This window comes from Otolemur garnettii, unplaced genomic scaffold (assembly GCF_000181295.1).
Source record: "Otolemur garnettii isolate 467f Iridium unplaced genomic scaffold, OtoGar3 scaffold00120, whole genome shotgun sequence".
Classification (NCBI taxonomy): Eukaryota; Metazoa; Chordata; class Mammalia; order Primates; family Galagidae; genus Otolemur; species Otolemur garnettii.
Window position 1 is genome coordinate 5,828,486 of NW_003852515.1, and position 20,084 is coordinate 5,848,569.

General features: G+C 38.6%; 1 protein-coding gene across 1 annotated transcript in view; it reads right to left on the minus strand.

Moving 5' to 3' along the window:
• Positions 1 to 20,084, minus strand: part of WASF3 (WAS protein family member 3) — a 126,464-nt gene that overhangs the window by 26,837 nt on the left and 79,543 nt on the right. Inside the window, 1 exon segment of the mRNA XM_012810004.2 lies at positions 15,146 to 15,288. Coding sequence (XP_012665458.1) covers positions 15,146 to 15,278 — 133 coding nt within the window. The 5' untranslated portion in view covers positions 15,279 to 15,288.

Sequence of the window (20,084 nt, forward strand, 5' to 3'; positions counted from 1 at the left end):
GGTACAGTGCCATGGCATCATAGCTCACAGCACCCTCCAACTCCTAGGCTTAAGTCATTCTCTTGCCTCAGCCTCCCAAGTACCTGGGACTACAGGTGCCCACCACAATGCCCGGCTATTTTTTTTGTTGTTGTAGTTGTTGTTGTTTGGCAGGCACGGGCTGGTTTCAAACCCACCAGCTCTGGTGTAAAAAGTTACAGCAGCATTCTCAAAGCATAGTAACTGCTTTTGAGAACACCATTCTGTACTCTCTGCTAGATGGTATAGAAGCAAAAACTGATAAATAACACATGCTTCTATCTTGAATGCTTAACCCTAGTGGAAAATAGCTCTTTGTGCCCATATATGCCCACTGTTTAGCTCCCAGGTATTAGAAAGTGCATGTGGTGTGTGTTTGTCCATTCTTGAGAAACTTCACACTAAATATCCCAAGGTGACCTTTATATTCATGTAACAAAAAGTTATACGCCCTTACTATTTTTAAATAAAAATAATAATTTAAAAAAATTATCTGGGTTAAAAATAGAAAAATTAAAAAAAGAACGCAATTGATATTGTATTTCCACTTGGAAGTTCTCAATGCCAAGTGACACAGAAATTAAAGATTTGCATAATTAATATTTTGCCAGCTGCTCAAAGCTGACAAGTGACTAAAGAGAAAAAAGTGGAAGGAACTATATTTTCTGATGAATAAGAATAAAGTGTTACAATTACAGTCTTCAGTTTTGCAAACAGCAACTGATTTGAAAAGTTGAATTCTTTTTCACTGGCAAGTTCATTAACAGCTAAACTAAAATAATTCTGAATTGAATTAAAGACCACATTGAGGTAAGTGTAATTAATTTCTTTACTGACAAAGGTTCCATTTCTAGACTTATCAGAACCACAGAACTGTCAAGTATGTCAGGTTGAGGAGTATGCCTTCAAACTGCCAAGACATAAACATTATGCATGGATTTACAACTATATTTAAAAGTGAAGATTTATCTGAAACAATCTAGGTATAGTTATGAGTTCTTTCCATGAAGCAAGATAGCAGTCATAACGAGGGCTTTCAAAAATTTTAGCAAACACAACTAGCACCCAGGTCTTGGTTTACTAAGATTTTGGTTTTTTATTCTCCACTAAAAGGAATCAGACTCTATAAAATGACTCCACGGTTTGGGCGAGGTGGCTCATGCCTATAATTTTAGTACTCTGGGAGGTTGAGGCGGGTGGATTGCCTGAGCTTAGAGGTTTGAGACCAGCCTGAGCCAGAGTGAGACCTCATCTCTAAAAATAGCTGTGCATTGTGGTGGGCACCTGTAGTTCCAGCTACTTGGGAGGCTAAGGCAAGAGAATGGCTTGAGCCTGAAAGTTTGAGGTTGCTGTGAGCTCTGACACCACTGCACTCTACCAAGGGTGACAAAGTGAGACTGTCTCAAAAAATAAATTAAATAAAATAAAATGACTCCAGGGAAGAGGGTAGAAAAGTACAAGATGAGCCTAGAATATGTGGCTATGCTAGAAGAGTAAAGTGTCCAAAGACTGATGGGGATGTGTCAAAAGAACACAGGAGCCTGCTTGGAAAGGCCAAATGTGAGCATCGAAATAAAATTATGGATTATAACCCACAGAAAGTAATAATCCATCAGTCTATACTGATACAGATAAGTAACTAAATAAGCAAAGAAGTGAAAGCACTTACAGCAAAATGCAAACTAACTGATGTTGAAGAAATTACCACGGCAAAACTGTTTTGGGCAAGAATCAAACTTGCCAGGAAGGATGCTGAAATTAGTGATTTATAGACGTGGGATAGGAAATGGGCTATTTACTTAGTCTCAAAGTGTCTCCCCATAAATATTTGCTAATTACATAGGAGAAAATAGCTTCACACCACAGCAACCCATGGTAATCAGCTGATGAGAGTCAGTATCTCCAGTTACGGCACAAGCAGATATGTGAGCTTCCTGATAAAATGCAGTGAGGAGGACGTGCCATCGCTCTGTGATATTTCTGTCCATATCCTAAATCTAGCCACAAGGAAACAGAAAATCCAGACCAAAGGACATTTCACACAATAAATGGATGGTTCCTTTTAGGAATATCAAGGTCATAAAAGTCAAAGAAAGACTGAAGAACTATATCAGATCAGAGACTAAAAAGAGAGAATTGTATATGTATGCATATGGGGCTAAGAGAGGAAGAGTCCGAGAAAAAGAAAAGCATATGGCAAAATGATAGCTGAGCAATCTGGACAAAGGTTTCTGAAAATTCTTTGTACTATTTTTGAGCTTTAAAGTCTAAAATCATTTCAAAACAAAACGTTATAAAAGAAAGTTCAGTACCAGCATTTGTAATGTCCAAGTGCTACTGAGTTCCATAAAATGAGAAGTCATAACTACTTTCTACTATGAAAGCAATCCATGCTTTTTATGAGAAATGTAGAAAATACAGGCAGTAACCAATAGGAGAAATGACCCAAAGTTCAAAAACTCTAAGGCTAACATAACATTCTGATTACAAAATTAATACACGCTCACAGTAGAAAATTCAGAAAAATTAAAGGAAACGTCAGTTACAATTAACCACAATAAACTTTTTTGTACTTCTTTACAATATTCTAAGTATTTTACAAGAACTAAGATAACAGGCTTGACACCTGTAGCTCAATGGCTAGGGTGCCGGCCACATGCACCAGGGCTGGAGGGTTCAAACACGGGCTGGGCCAGTTAAACAACAATAACAACTGCAACAACCACAACAAAAAAATAGCTGGGCATTGTGGCAGGAGCCTGTAGTCCCTAGATACTTGGAAGGCTAAAATGAGAGAATTGCTTATGCCCAAGAGTTTGAGGTTGCTATGAGTTGTGATGCCACGGCACTCTACCCAGGGCAACATAAGACTCCATTAAAAAAAAGAAGAAGAACTAAGATTATAGACATTGATTATCAAGCAAATTCAGTTTTCAGCAAATATTCATCTAGCACCCACTGTGAAAAAGTCAGTGTGCTAACTGCCTGAAGAAATACAGCAGTGAACACAAAGTCCCTGTTCTCATAAAGTGTATGTTATTGTCGGATGAAACAGATAAACACACACATAAAATGTTAGGTGGTGTAAGAGCTATGGAGAAACTGAAACAGTCAGAGCCCAGAGAGTAGAGGAAGTAGGTGGCATTTCAGAAGTCACAAAAGGTCTCTCCGACCAGGTGGTACTGACAGCCTTAAGAGGAGGCGGCTGCCCATCATGTGCACCTCTGAGGGAAGAGCCTTCCAGGCAGAAGGTGGAACACACTTGGTGTGTATGAGCAACCTCAAGGGGCTCACTGTGTGGCTGGAACCCAGTGATGATGGGAAAATGCAAGTGAGATAGAGAAATAAGTGTGCTTCTCTTCGGGAGTGGGGTGACTAGAGAAAAAGCAGAGCAATCAGACAGGAGGTTACTGCTGGGCAGGTGTGACACGGTGACATAGACCAGAATGGTTAACATCCAGGGAGCTAACAGACATACAGATTTTGTGCATATTTTGAAGATGACTGACCGCATTTCCTACTGGTATGTGAAAAAGAAGAGCAATGGAAGAAGAAGGTTTCCATTTGCTAGGACAGATGGAGGAGTTGTCAGAGCCGCTGTGTCCCTAGCGCCACACACAGGAAATAGCCAGCACATGGATTGGAGGTACAAGCTTGCAAAAGGTGAGGCTCCCCAGAGGTGCAGGAGAGCCTCTGCCGTGGCCTTTTATGGAAATGCTATACAATAGGTGTGAGGAGCCCCACATACAAGGATCACTGTGTGCTCTTTCCCCAGCGGGCTCAACTCCCACTCTGAGGAACCACAAATGTTTGAGTTCCAACACCTGCTTAATAACAAGCGACAGATCTTATCTCATTAGAGCCTTAAGTTGCTTGTCTCCAGGCTGCAAACCATCCCCAGGCCAGCCAGGAAACTGTCCTGCTCTCAGCGTTTCCCTCAAGAACTGGTGACTATTCTTATAAGCATGGTGCTCAGTCTCCTACAGGAGTAGTTAAGAGAGAGGAAATAAACGATAAATTCAGTTTTGACATGTTACATTGGAGGCGCATATTAGAAATCCAAGTGAAGATGCAGACTGAGTAGTTGTAGATACAAGTCCAGGGAAAGGTCAGAGCTGAAGACGTACACTTGGAAGTCATCAGCATACAGATGGCATTTCAGGCCATGAGGTTACCTAATGCATGAGAATAAGCAGAGTTTCAATGGCCAAGCTCTGGAGCATTCTCACCTAGAGAGGGTGGGAAGAGCAAAGGAAACTAATCAGGAATAGCTTGTGAGGCAGGAAAAACACCAAAGTGAGGTGGTCCAGAGGCCAGGTAAAGGAAGTTTCTCCAGAAGGAGGAAATGATCAATGAGTCATATGCTACTAACAGATCAAACAACAAAACTGAGGCCAACTCTGGATTTAGCAACATGGAAGTCGATGGTAAGGCTGACAAGCAGTTATGAAAGAGCAAATAGGACAAAACTCTAAGGAGACAAGTGCAGGCAGGGAGATATGAACAGTTCTTTCAAGGAATCTTGCTGTAAAGGGGAGCAAGAAATGGGGTAATTGGGAGAGGATAATCTGAGGTTTGCCCAAGTTATGAATGAGGGGGAAAGGGAAGATGACAGAAGAGAGAAGGTGAATGTAGTCCCAGAGCGAGCATGAGGGTGGGGAAGCGGGTGCTCAGGTGCAGGAGGCAGCTTTAGACAGACGCATGAACACTCCAGCTATCCTGACTGGGGGGGGGGGGCACGAGATGCTGGTACAGAGGCATGGTACGTGGGGAAAGCTGTCAGAAGGCGAATGTGTAAGGCTCCTCCAGCTGCTTTTATTTTACCAGGGAATAAGAAGCATAGTCACTAGTGGGGAAGTGTGAGGTGGAAAGCCAAGACACAAAACAAGTTGCTCCAAGAGCATAAAAACAAATTAACAAAAAAATTACAGCAGGGTTGCTGAGCAGCACTGAGGGCTCACCTGAGGAATGTGCTTGTGATTTTAAACCTTTGCTTTTTTTCTAATAAAAACATTTAAAACTACAAACTTCCCTTTCAGAACTTCTTTAACTAAATCCCACAAACACCACACGGTCAGAAAGAGTTTCTAATTTTCCTTTTGAATTTTTTTTTGGCCCAAGGATTATTTAAAAAGATATTGTTTGATTTTCCAATATTTGAGAATTATCTAAAAAGACTACAACTATTATTATCTTGTTATGAGCACAGGCTATATATTAATCATATTAACCTTTTCAAACTTACTATTTTATTGGCCTACCATATGTTCCACCCGCGTGAACATGTCATGGGAAATTAATAGAATGTGTTATTCTACAGTTTGGGAGTTTAGTATGTAAAGATCATTTAAGTCAGAATGCCTGGTAGTGTTGTCCAAACCTTCTATTTACTTATGAATTTTCTGTATACTTGTTCTTTCAATTACTGAGGGGTTCTTGTTAAAATCTCTAGCTATGACTCTGGGTTCACTTATTTCTTCCCTTAGTTCTATTTTTACTCCATACACTATAGGGCCCTCGTATTAGGTATATACACATTTAAGGTTACATGTTCTTGACCATCTAGTCACTATAAAATGTCCTTTATCTATTTATAGTCTACTTTATTTGATACAAACATAACTTCAGCTTTCTTATGCTTTGTGTTTGTGGGGTATATTTTCTCCCATACTGTTCTTTAAATTTCTATCTTTATCCTTAAAATGCACACATTTAGACTCACTTTTTTTTTATTTAGCTTGATAATCTCTGCTTTTTAAGATGGTGTTTAAAATGTTTACATTTAAAGAAATTACTGATATGGCTGGGTTCAATTCTGACATCTGGGTGTTTGTTATCCATTTGCCCCTTTGTTCCTCCTTCCTTTGTTCTTCCTTTCCTGACTTCTTCTGGAAAAATCAAATAATTATTTTAGGGTTCCATCTGACCTCTTCTGTGTATTCTCTCATGGTTACTGGAAATCACAATTTGCATCCTTACTTCATCACACTCTATTTTCAAATAACACAGTATTTCATAAACAATGTAGGACGGAGCAATGTGATTCCACTCACCCCTCCCACGTTTACAGCTGGCACGTATTTTACTGTCACATAGGTTATAAACTCCACATTAACACAGATATATATATATAAAGATACATAAAAATTATTTAAGGACCTTTTGTATTTAATCCTGTATTTGCTTTTTCTGGTAATCTTGATTCCTTCTTGCTTTTCCCTTCAGATTAAAGAATTTTTTTTAACATATTTATAGTACAGGTCTGTGGAAGGCTAATTCTCTCAGATTTTGTGAGACTAAAATACAAATTTATTCCAGTACCATTTCTGAAGGACATTTTCAATGGGTAAAAAATAATAAAATGACAGCTGTTTTCTGGTCTCCACTGTTCTGATGGAGCTCAGCCGCCCCTCTAAACAGTGTTCTCTTCCATTATACAAGGTGTCCATAAAGTTCTTGTGCAATTTAAAAAGCCAACTATTTTGTAGAATGTATTATTTTTTCTCTTGCTCCTTTTAAAATTTTCTCTTTATCTTTGTTCCTTTAGCAATTTTATTATGATGTGATTTTAATTTATATTTTTCTGGACTCTGCTGAGCTTCTTGGATCTGTTGGCTGGTAACTGTCATCAGTCGCCCCAAATTCTCATCCATTACTGCCTTCTGTTCCAGTCTTTCTCTGTTGCCTCTTCTTCTAGGACTCCGATTACATATGTGTGTTAGACCATTTGATAGTGCCCCATATTTTGGATGTCCTACTTTTTGTTTTCTAAATTCATTTTCCCAGTGAAGTCAGTTTGTGTAACTTCCACTGACTTCTCTCCAAGCTCACTGATTACTTCTGCTGTGTCCCATCTGCTGTTAGGTCCATAAAATGAATTCTTTCTTCCTGATACCACATATTTTTCAATTCAAGTATTTTTTAAAAACAGCTCCATTTCTCTGCTGAAATTTCCATTTCTTCATATGTGTAGTTCACCTTTTCCACTATATTCTTCAGGATATTTGTTGAGTCTTAGAATTTCTATCTCCCTGACATTACCCGTTTATTCTTGCACATTCTCCCCTTTTTCCATCAGAACCCTTAGCATGTCGATCATAGCTACTTTAAATTCCCAGTCTGACAACCCCAACATCTGTGCCATATGCAGATCTGGTTTTGGTGTTTACTCTGTCTATTCAAACTGTTCTCCGCCTTTTAACATGCCTTATAATTTTCTGATGAAAACTAGACATGGCACACTGCGTAAAAAGACTCCAGTACACAGGCCTTTACTAATGTGCAGCTACGGTGTCTGAGTGGGGAGTGCACTACAGTCCTACGATTTGATTTCGGTTTTTGGTGAGCCTGGGCCCTTGGTTTTACACCCCCTCCTTATCAGGTCAGACAGGAAAGAAAGAGAGGGCTGGAGTTGGGTGTTCCCATCCCTCAGGTCTATTAAGCTCTGTTCAAACAGTTTCTTTTGAGGGCAGGCATGTTAAGAAGAGGACAATATTCTGGCCTTATTTCAAAATGGTTATTTCCTCCCACCCCCACAAGAACTTATTTCTTCAGTCTTCACTATAAGAAATGATAGGTTCCTGGGCAGTGCCTGTGGCTCAAAGGAGTAGGGCACCCGCCCCATATGCCAGAGGTGGCGGGTTCAAACCCGGCCCCGGCCAAAAACTGCAAAAAAAAAAAAAAAAAGGAAAGTAATGTATGTTTAGGAAGATATAAGTTGAAAACCTGTCAGCACTAATACTGAAGGTAAGAATAATGAGAGCTCCTCCACCCCCACAAAAGGCAGGATTACAGGGGATTCAGAGACTCCTCTGACCTACCATTTGGCCTGGAATATTAGAAATTTTCCTTACTGGCATTATAGAGGTATTAGCGTGTTGTTTTTTGTTTCTTCTTTTTCTGTATGGGTTTCAATACAGCTAGATTTAATGCAGTGTAATTCCTAAGCACACAATTGGAGAGTCAACCAAGTCTGAATTTTCACTATCACTGAACTTCTCTGGTTTATTTATCTATCCTATTTTATTCCATTTATTTTATTCTACTATTCCTTTACACACATTGTCCAGGAAAAAAAACAGTACATATATGAAAGACAGGTGGAAAAGGAGAAAAATGTGAGCTATAATCAAGAGAAAAAGAAGTCAGAAGACCGAGGCCCTTAGGTGACTGATAAAAGCTTTAAAGTAGCTAGGAAAAATACATCGAAGAGACTTCTAGTTTCTAGTTCAGCTTTTAAGAATTTTGGAAGTCACTTCTACTCAAACAGTAAGTAAAAGCCCAACAAAATGAAAACCAACTCTTTTAGCTCCATCAGAGAACTGAGGTTATAGGACAAACTCCCCCCAAATTTGGTGAAATGGGTAGATAACAGAGAATTAAGCAGAAACCCATGAACAGAAACTGCATGAACCATGCCACGGCCAGAAAACCTGAACTATAGTTGGTGAATTGCTGGAGTCTCAGTGAGGATAAGTTTTAGAATTAAAAATTCCATCCTTTCCTGACTTCTCTGTGAAGTTAAAGCAAAAAGTAAAAATAAAATAAAAACTCCAGCCAGGCCCAGTTCCCATGCTTTTGTGTGTTTTATTTCCAGGAACCTACCGTTTCTTTTTTTCTTTTTTTTTTTTTTGCAGTTTTTGGCTGGGGCCAGGTTTGAACCGCCACCTCCGGCACCCTACTCACTGACCCACATGTGCCACCCAACATTAAAATTTTTAAAAATAATTTTTGTGTTTCTTTCAGTCAACTTTTGTTCAGATATACCAATATGTTTTATCTTAATTTAGCCTTAAACTGCTTAGAAATGTACTTATAATCTATTTCCTTTCTAAACTATGTTTTATATTCCTCTTTGCCCCCCTCAAAGCTAATCTTGTTTGGCTAAAAATATCCAAGAAATTTATTCAGTGCACACCTTCAAAATATTTCATCTCTATTCTGAGCAGAACTGCACTTAGTATAATCAATTAACAAAGCTCTGAATTTCAGATCCAATTACTTAACAAATGTATTAGAGTGCAAGCTCTTTAGGAAGAATTTTTATGTCAATTCAACATTTGGACTGGTATGAAATACATGTATACCTTGAGGAGTATTAATAAAACAATTCACTTTTTAAAGTCTTTGATAAGAAAACAGACTTCCCTTCTCATTACTCCAAATGTGTAAATTAAGGGAAAAATAGATTTTGTAATGAGTTCTTTTTAAAAAAGAAATGTACTTAAATTAATGGAGTTATAGAATTTTGGGCCATTTTTGATGATCATCTTTGCTCATCATGAAGAAATTTGATGACTCATGCAACATGAAATGTCTTCAAACAAAATCAGTGTATATAATGACTTTGTACATGAATTTATAATAGAGTTGCCTCACAAAGAAACAACCATGTAAGTCCAATAGTAGGAAAATGGTTAAACAGTTATATCAATACATAATCTACAGCTATTAAAAAATGTATCTTATAAGAATCAACAAAGATGCTTACTTTTATAAAGTATGGGCTAAAAAAATCATATGTACAATGATACTAATTTTATAAAGATATAGAATAATCTATAAATATAAATAATTATAAATTAATTATAAATGATTAATAATTTTCTGATGAATGGAATTTTGTAAAGTTTCTTCCTTTATATGCTTCTGTGCTAAATTTTCTATATCATTTATAAATACCATTAAATATAACCAAAAACACTGTTTAGCTAGGGGGCTGCACTGAATTGCTAACTCCTTTCTTTGTGGTATCTTGGATACAATTTTAAAGGAGAGAATGGGAAGACAGCAGTTGTCACAAAAACAAAGAAAAAAAGTAGTAAAAAAATTTTAAAAGAGCCTATGAGGTATTGAAATAGACATTTGTAATCTTTGGCACAAATGCCCTATGTTCCCTCCTCCCTTTTAAAACAAGTTATATTAAACTTACATTATAATACCAGAATTTTGATTGCAAGGTAGTATGAGTTTACTTTTTTTGGTAGTATGATTTTAATTGAGCAACTACCTGACAGAAACAAGAGCACTCTGATTGTACTAATCAAAGAAATGATTTCATGTCAAATGTTATATTAAACTGTCTTTATCTGAAGGGAAAAAAGTATCAGTATTCTCTAGATGGCAAACCAAGTAACACACTGATAACCCAAACTATTTAAGCAAAAGGCCTCCCCTCTCCCAACCCTCTGATCTCTCATACTATATTAGAAGTTACTAACACTCAAAATGAAAAACCTGAAAATTAATAAAGACAGTTTTTAGTTTTATCGGATAAAGTTTTCAGAGGTGTAATCTTTTTTACAAAAAACTATACAAGTGCTCAAATTACAAATTTTCTCTCTTCATTTGTATGACTATTTTAAACTCAATACCAATAATCAATATATTCTCATTGGAAAGATTTCAATTCCCTAAAAAGCCCGTTAAAAACCTCATGCTGAAGATCCTATCTCTACAAAAACCAGAAAAATTATTAGCTGGGCATGTTGGTGTATGTCTGTCATCCCAGCTACATGGGAGGCCAAGGTGGATGGATCACTTGAACCCAGGAATTTGATGCCACTGTACTCCAGCCTGATCAGCAGAGTGAGACCCTGTCTCAAAAAAAAAAAAAAAAAGTCTCACGCTGGCATAATTTCTGGCCATTGAAGTACTGAAGTCAAGTGGCTGATCTGGATGTAATGAGAGTGTAGCAAGAGGTAAAAACCTACAGATTTCCCCAAAGCAGTGGAGAGCTATAGGGTCTTCAGGAGTCTATTTGGTATCTAAGATCAGATTCTTCTCTTGCTTTATGTAAAATTATCTAAATCCTCATGACCCTGAAATGTCCCCATAAATGTGATGAGAATCAGACTGGTGAGGTAACTCTCTCCTTTAAATTCCGCATGGAGTTCTGGTCTGTTTTTCCTCCCCTAGACAGATCTACCACACAATGAGTCGCTCTGGGTTTTAGCTACTAGTAGGCCTCCCAGGGCAAGTTTCTGCTGCTCAGGTAGGTATGACCAGTCTAGGGTCAAGTCAAATCCTTAAGTTCTACTGGGATTTCCCTCAATATATATGTGTAGATAAACGCTAACCTCTGTTCACATCAATTATTGGAAGTCCAGGCAATCATACATCACCTATCCCATTATGCACCTGAAAATGATTTTCTGATATGAGAAGCAGAGGTGGTGGTGGGGATATAGGTATGGGAGGGTGAGGAGAGAAGTGGGGAAGATTAAGATAGTCCATTATCATCTAGCCCTACTGAATAATGGTCAAATACTCAAAGGAATTTTAAAAAAAATGTTTTATCATAGGAATGAATACTCAGTACAAGAGGTATTCATTTTTATGATAAAAGATATAACAGAATCAAGTGTTCCTAAAATTTAATTTTAAAAATATCTAATAATTTTAAAATTAGAAAATAATATAAAAACATTCTTTTAAATTCCCTTACCTTTCTCAATAACTTCATATCATAAAATGTATTAACACCCAGTAGAAAACCCATAAAAACTAAAGATTCACCTAAAACATAGATGCCATTTACTATGTGCTAGTACTATCTGGTGGACAGTCATAATAATTACATGTTTCCTATTTTATGTCTGTTAGTGTTATTTATAAATTATAAATGAATTATAAATGTCTTTAACTTCTAAGTAGAAATCAATTTTATTTGTCATCTGATGTTCCTATAGGGGTACTGAGTAAATAAACACTAATAAACTACTGATAATCTAATTTGCTGTTCTACCACCAGTTAATAACTCAGTGTATCAGTCAATTTGAGCTGCTATACAGAATACTGGGAGGCTTATAAACAAAAGAACTTTATTTCTCAGAGTTCTGGAGGTTGAGAAGTCCAAGATCAGAGAGCCAGCAGATTCGGTGTCTGGTAAGGGCTGCGCTCTGCTTCAGGACAACGCCCTGTTGCTGTGTCATCGCAGGGCAGAAGGGAAGGGATGACTTGCAGGCCTTTTTTTTTTTTTTTGCCAGGGCCGGGCTTGAACCCACCACCCCTGGTATATGAGGCAGGTGCCCTACTCCATGAGCCACAGGCGCTGCCCTGCAGGCCTTTTTAATAATTTAAAATAATAATTAAATTTTTAATTCCACTCATGAGAACTCCACCCTCACCACATAGACATGTCACTTCCCCACAGCCCCAGCTCTACAGACATTGCAGAGCAGGATTTCAATATACGAATTTCTGACAGACATAAACATCAGTCCATTGCACTCAGTTTTCTGAGTTTTCTAAAATTACATCCTTGCCATACACACCATTGTACTCTTTTTGTAAGGCTCTTTGGATTGCAAGCCCCAGAGGCACTCCAGGAACCTGAGGAGAGAATCCACTCTAAGGACACCCAAGCAACATACACTTTGAATTTGAATGGGAAGGAAAGTCATCTTAGGCAGGTCTAGGGACCACCTGCTGTCTCGACCTTACCACCCTCAGGGTCTCTCCTGTTCAGTTCCCACTTGGCTCTCCATGCTCTTCCTTTTGCTCTTCTTCACAACTGACTTACTCTGCTTGCTCCTAGGTTCTGCCTCCTCCACAACTTTGGCTTACAGGTGGTCCTCATGGCTTCTTCAGCCCTGGATGACATTCCAGCAGTAGGTCCCACAATGAATTATTACTATGTTTCTTAGTTCAAATTTCCTAAAGGATCTAACTGACTCAGCTCATTTTCCCCAGACATCCAAATATCTAATTTCATGGGTCATGGGTCATCTCTGGTATATACTTAAAACATAGTCTTTGGGGAGATTCTTAGCATCTTGTTTTAAAGCTCTCCAAGTAATTGTGATAGACAGGCAATGTTAAGATCCCTTGAGGCAGCCTAACTGGAGACTGACTATCTTTGAGGCAGGTACCATTCATGGTCCAATCATGAGGCTATAATGGATTATATTGCCCAAAGCATAACAAAGGCTAGAGTAATATAATAGTATATTACTTTCTTCTTTTCTTAAAACATAGTTACATCAAATTAACACAAAATTTAGTGGCTTAAAAAATGCACAAGTTGTTATTTTACAGTTCTAGCAGTCTAAAATAGATTTCACTGGGCTAAAGTCAAAGCATTGGTAGAGCTGTGTCCATTTGAGGGTCTAGAGGAGAATCCACTTCCCTCCCTGCTCCAGCTTCTGGAAGCTGCCTGTGTCCTTTGCCTCATGGCCCCCTCCTCCATCTTCAGTACCAGAGAACAGCCACTTCCCACATCACAGCACTCTAACACTCAATCTTCTACCTCCCTCTTCCACATTTAAGGACATCTGTGATTACACTGGGCCTAACCAGATAGTCCAGGATAATCTCCCTCTCATCAAGTCAGTTTATTAGCAAGTTTAATTTCCTTTTGCATGTAAAATAACAAATCCAAAGGCTCTGCGGATAAGGACATGGACAGATCTGGAGAGGCTATCATTATGCCCACCACAAGGGCCATATAGAACAAGACATACCGTATGGGTAGACTGATTTAAATGAGACTGTGGCCATGCAGGGACCATAAACACAACTAATACAACTCCATGGTGAATATTACAGCATGAGACACAGATTGATTATTAAAACTTTAACAGTTTATGTTGGTTTTCATCACTTATACTTTGTGCCAACAGACACTTCAGCCATAAAAACAAGAGGCTAAACCATTCCTACAAAAATATATGAATGCAAAAAGAAACATTTTACCCTCCAATAATTTACAACAAGTCTTCTAGTTATATGAATTTGTATCCTTTATCAAGAACTACTACCAAAAGTCAATTGTTATAGGTTAGGTTAGATTCCAGAAGAAATTTATTTGAAAAGCCATTTTAAGTAATTCGCAAGTCACTTCAGCCTTAGGCAATGATTATCATATATCAAAAAAAAAATCATTAAACCCCATTAAATTATTTAAAAAATATATCATTAATAATACAGTACAATTATTTCAAAAACACAAATATGCACAATGTTTCTTCTTCAAAATAAATAAAAGTACTTGATTGTAAAAAATGGGTATGTGTGAGGCTACGAGTATGAAGAATTTCATGGAGGATCTTCTGTTATTAACAGAGTTTCTGAAACTTTTAACTGTGAAAACCTGTCACCAAAAATGCCATGTAAACCATCTAAACCAAAAAGGAGTAGGATGAAGTGAGAAAACAAGATCATTATATAAATGTAAAACTTTAGGAGAAAAATACTGCAATTTCAAGAAGCTTTGAGGGAAAAGTATTTGCATGCTTGAGTCCTAAAATGATAGAATATTCCTTGAGTATTTAATATTGACATTCAAAATTAAAGTAATAGGAAGATTTTTCTTTCTTGTGCATATATTTGCCATAAATCTCTGCATATAAACACATTTGTGGTATCATCTACATGTAATAATTAGTGCATTTGGTGACCTCAATGTGGAAGTCAGTACCTGTTCATGGGTCATTAAGAAAGTTTTGAGATACACAAAAATCAAAAACATGAAATCCACACTGATGGAAACAAATGAAGCCCTCCCAGCAACACGGATAAGCCTGCAATTTGAAACTCACACCATCGACTGTGTTTCTTGGAAGTGGAATAATGACCATAACATAGCCTGCCTCAAAACTTTCATAGTGACCCATGAATTTAAACTTTTAGTACATAAAAATCAGCCTATCTTACTGCTTTTCAGCTGTACTCTTATCATGCAGTTGGAACATTATTCAATCAACAAGTGTTTATTGAGTGCCTACTATGTGCTGTATTAACTAGTTTCCAATCCATTAAATCTTTATAAAAACAACTGGTGTTCTTCAAGCTTAACAAAAGAATTTACTAAAGTTTTTTAAAACTTACCAGTTATCTTCATTTTTTAAAAGCTTTAAAAACTTAACACCATTTTAAATCTAACATTTGGTCTTATCTAATAATGGATGACTTGGTAGTAACACAACACCTTCATCATCTGAAGCTGTGCATCCCTAGTCCAGTGCAATGGTGAATTCCACACTGGGAAATGCAGTGGGAGGGAGCTCCTTTCCTTTAAGGCCACAGTCTCTTCTTTGGACAATCACTTCAACATTAAATTGAAATCAACTTGCTAACAGAAAATTAATAAAATGTCAATGGTAATAAGATAAAAAGATGACTTACTCAGACTGCTAAGCTGGCGTATGATGGCAGCAAGAGTGCTGTTGGTGACACACTCAAGTTCACTGGTAATCCCTTCAGGCAGAGCTCCCCGGCACAAGTGCCGGGGTTCGATGTTCCTCTTCACTAAAGGCATGGCTCACAATCTGAAAATTTAAAAGACATTTTTAACAAGTTAATATTCACATTTTAACAAATCTAGAGTTTTAATACCCTTGAAATTAGACTCTCTCCCAGGAATTTTCATTATCTTACCATTTTTATGTGAATCAGCTAAAATGCAGCCAATGGTTAATTTCTTAAATGACTTTTATAGGTTCCAAAGGTACCTATAATAGGTATATAGTCCTATCTTTATAAAAAATACATGCCAGATTTCCAGTTAAGCACACAAGACAGATACATGCATTTTGAACTCCTTCCCTCTCTACCAAAATGCTAAGAAACAAGGAAGGCAAAAGCCCACAAGTCCCAAGAGCATGGGGGTTACAAACCTATGGGCAGAGCTTACCCGCCCCGAGACAGGAAAGCCGCCCCTAGGCTGCCATGAGGCAGGGAGTGAGCCCACTGAGCCACAGAGCCTTGTCCATCCTCCCTTCTAAAAGCTCAGGTATGGGAGGGACAAGGTATCTGTGAACTAGGAGCGGAGGGGAAGCAAACAGAAGGGATAGTTTTTCAAACTCCATTTAAAAATTCCTTCTGTCTCCCTGGGCTGCCACTCTTCCACTAGTCCAGCATATTCTACTCCCTGGTAGAGGTGAATTAGAGCCTGGACTTGGCAATCCAGGCATAGCTAAGAGGAGGGGGAAACAAAATCTAACTTTTTGTTTAGGGAAGTATACAGGCAGTCTTTGAGTTACAAACATCTGACTTATTCCAACTTGTACTTATGAACAGAGGCTATTACAGTAAGTTCTTGAGTTACAGACTGACACATGACTCTCACTTAACAGAGGCTGTTGCAAGTAATAAATGAATGTACCTGTTCGAACTTACATACTAATTCAACTTAGGAACAAACCTACAGAACCTATCTCATTCGTAACAGAGTTTCAAACTTACCACCCAAACAACCAACCTACTCTTCATATAACACTAGAAAAGCCCACAACTGGAATATACTTTCATTTTGACAGGATCATCATATTACCCAACCTGCAGGAACAGAAACAAAGAAAGGCTTAAGACCTTGACTACATCTGTTCGCAGTTAAACTAGCCCTGAGGCTTGGCCCCTGAGGCTCAAGTGGCTAAGGTGCCAGCCACATACACCTAAGGTGGCGGGTTCAAATCCAGCCCGGGCCTGCCAAAACAACGATGGATGCAACCAAAAAATAGCTGGGCCTTGTGGCGGGTACCTGTGGTCCCAGATACTTGGGAGGCAGAGGCAGCAGACTCACTTGAGCCCAGGAGTTGGAGGTTGCTGTGAGTTGTGAAGCCACAGTACTCTACCCATGGGGACAGCGTGAGGCTCCATCTCAAATAAATAAATAAATAAATAAAATAAAAAATAAAAAACTAGCCCTGAAATGCCAATCTAGGATTCTTGCTATATGAAACAAACAATATTTTATTTGTTTAAGCTACTATAGTAGGGTTTTCTGCTACTTAAACTTATCCCCAACTAGTACAATCATTGACTCGTATATGGAATGTGGTAAGCCTACACTAAATCTTTGCTTTTCTTCTTCCTTTCTTCATAACCTTTTGTTCACTCATTCAGTAAATACTTAGAGATCACCAACCGCGTACCCGGGAGCATGCAAGGTGATGAGGATGTAATAATGGTTGGTGAGGATAGACAGACAAGGTCACTCCCACGATGGAACTTTATTCTACAGGGGCAGGCTAATACATCTTCCCACTCTGACTGGTGCTGCAAGGTGGGGCTTGCAGGTTAAGAAACCATTTGGGGGAGAGGATGCTGCCCTATCTCAGGAGTCATGAGCAGCCTCTCTGTAGATTTGACTGCTGAACTAAAACTTGAAAGATAAATAAAGCCTAGCTTGCCAAAGGTCTGCAGCAGAGGTGACGTGGAGAGTAAGGCAAAGGGGTGTAAAAGCAGATGGCAGGTATCAATGAAAGGTTCTGTTGGATTTCTACATTTTTATTTACTATTTCTGCCTAATGTCCATCAAGACTGCAGGTGAACACACTGGTCATTTTCAGATTCACACACTCCCTCACCCACTGACTCAGGTGCACTGCCTTAAGTGCACTTCAACACTGTGCCTCAGTTTACTCCCTATAAAATTGGGGTGATAATATTTTCCAACTGGGAAATGGGGAAGAACTTACCTCATAGATCAAGGATTTAATGAGTTACTATATACATAAATCACTTAGAACAGTACGTAGCATGTTGTAACACTCACAAATAAGTGATTAATTTTATTGCATCTTATACACAGTGTATGTTGAGTATTGTCATGTTAATCATTATTTCACTTACAATAATAAAACACAAACAGTTCATTAGTTGGAAAGAAAACTAAACCTAAGAAAACAGATAGGAATATATACGCAAAATTATTAAAGGAAAAAATGCAGACCCAAGGTAGAAGTGCTAAAACATGAAAACGTAGATATAGAGGAGAAAATAGATAGGAATATAAACGCAAAATTATTAAAGGAAAAAATGCAGACCCAAGGTAGAAGTGCTAAAACATGAAAACGTAGATATAGAGGTCTCTGAGTCAAAGTGAGGTGTTACTTCTTTCTGGGAGAATTAGATAAAAGGATAACTAAGCACAACAAAACAAACCAGAATTCCTTGGAAGGAAAAAAAGTAATAAAGTTAATAAAAGCATCATTGTGGGGATAAAACGTACTGAAAACTGATCAGCAGGGACCAATTCCTTGAGAATGAGGAGGAAATTAAACAACACAAAAGATGATGTCCATAAAGAAGCACAGAGCAATTAAGGGGGAGGCAAACGTTTCTAAAGATAACACAGATGAGCTAATGAAGCAGCCACTCTGCACAGATCTGAGCTTATCAGTAGTCCGGGGGGAATGCTGCAAACTGGCCCAAGCACTGATTATCTTCCAATCTCCCAAAAGAAGGTTTCACAAGAGTTTGGGGCAAGCAAAACATTTAGGAGCTGAGTGTTGACTGTATATACAATATTCTCCTCTTGCACATTCACTTTGTATTTATTCATGATGAAATGTCACTCTCTCCTCACTTTAATGTCCCCCAAAACTTGTCAATACAGCATTTCCCAAGCCACCACTATATTTACAGAACCCCAATTACACATGCAGAGGGTGTCAAAAAATGAATACATGTTTTAAGAAAGAAAAAAACTGCACCAAATTTGTAATACTGAAATCACATTCGACTTCTGCAATTACAGGAGGTGCTCAAATCTGACTTGTATTCATCTTGTCATCTGTACAAAGTGAGCGTTACAATTTTAATATAGTTTTCCTTTCTTACAATGTGCATACATTTTTTTGGCACCGTCTGTATATCACAGTGATCTCTCACCAACGTGCCTAAAACACATCCAGCTTGTTACTCCACCTTCCCTAATGTCATGTAAGCCTGCCATTCCGGCACCTCCAGAAACCAGCTCAGGTTGTCTCCCACACAGGGATGTCATTCGTTTCCAGAAGTCCACTCGGGCACCTTGCCCCACTCCTGCCAAAGGAATTCAGGTTTACATTTAAAAATCTCATTCTTGACCACAGTGGACTGCTGACTTAACACTAAGGTGGCACCGGGAAGCTCACAGTGTCCTTGAAGAGTTGCTGTAAGTGCCAACCTGGAGACCTGCTTAAGATGTTGCTAGGGCACAAAAAAAAAGTGTAAGTGTAGTCAGCATGTCTTTTATTACTTTCTTCTGACACTGACATATGAGGCCTTTGCTGATGGTGGGAAGACTATCCTTCCTAGGGCTGCCAAATCCTAGAGACAGTAAACTTGTCCAAGAGTACATTCTTCAAATGCAAACCAACCAGTCCAGAGCCCACACAATGGGCTCTCACACTGCCAGCCAAAATCACCACACAAACAATTTCCAGAGAACTAGAAACTAGGAATGGCCCCTGTGCCTCAGAGACAACGAAATTATTCAAACCAGCCAATCCCTAAACCTGCTAGCCATGCCTCAGCCATTCCTTCCCTCGGAAACCGCCATAAAGGCTCCTGCACACAGCTCCCTTCACCCTCTGCCTTCTAACCCACCCTGAGTGGTACCCTGCCCTTCCTCTTGGGAACTTTGAGTAACGAACGACTGACATTTTCTCAATGACACTCACCTCCTCCTCAGTAAGGCTCACTACATCTTAAAACAATAGGGAAGTTGGGGAAGGATTCAGAAGAGACAACAGGTCAGCACTTCACTTCCCCACCTACTATTCTAAGCAACCTGTAGGAGACTCAGCACCTGGTACCAGCAGGACTGACACTTGTCTTTTCTTCCTAGCAGGACTCTAAGCTGAATTTGGGACAGAGTCTATGAATTCTGTGTTCCCTGCAATGCCTTGAACAGTCCTCAACAGTACCTGACTATTCAAAAAACATCTGCTGCTGATACATACACATACGTATTTCCACTGGCATTCTTTTGGGGCACTTTGTCTATTGTTGTTCCAATATTTTAGCCTTGACTAATTAACCCCCAGCCTTCATTTCTCATTGTCCTTACACCTTTATTTGGAGCTCCCACACTTATCTAAACACAAAAGACAACAGAGAGAGGCCATGCTAGCTGTCTACAACTTTAGAAAAAGTTTTACAACTCTTGTTTCAAGTCCTAATCACCTAGCAATGATTTTTATGGTTTTCCAAGTCAGTGTAAAATACTTGTCAGTTAAGTGTTGCTGTAAGAGAATGCCTGAGACTAGGTAGTTTATAAAGAAAAGAAGTTTATTTGTCTCCCGATCCTGGTGGCTAGAAAGTTCAAGCATGGGGAGATGGATCCAGTGAGGGACTT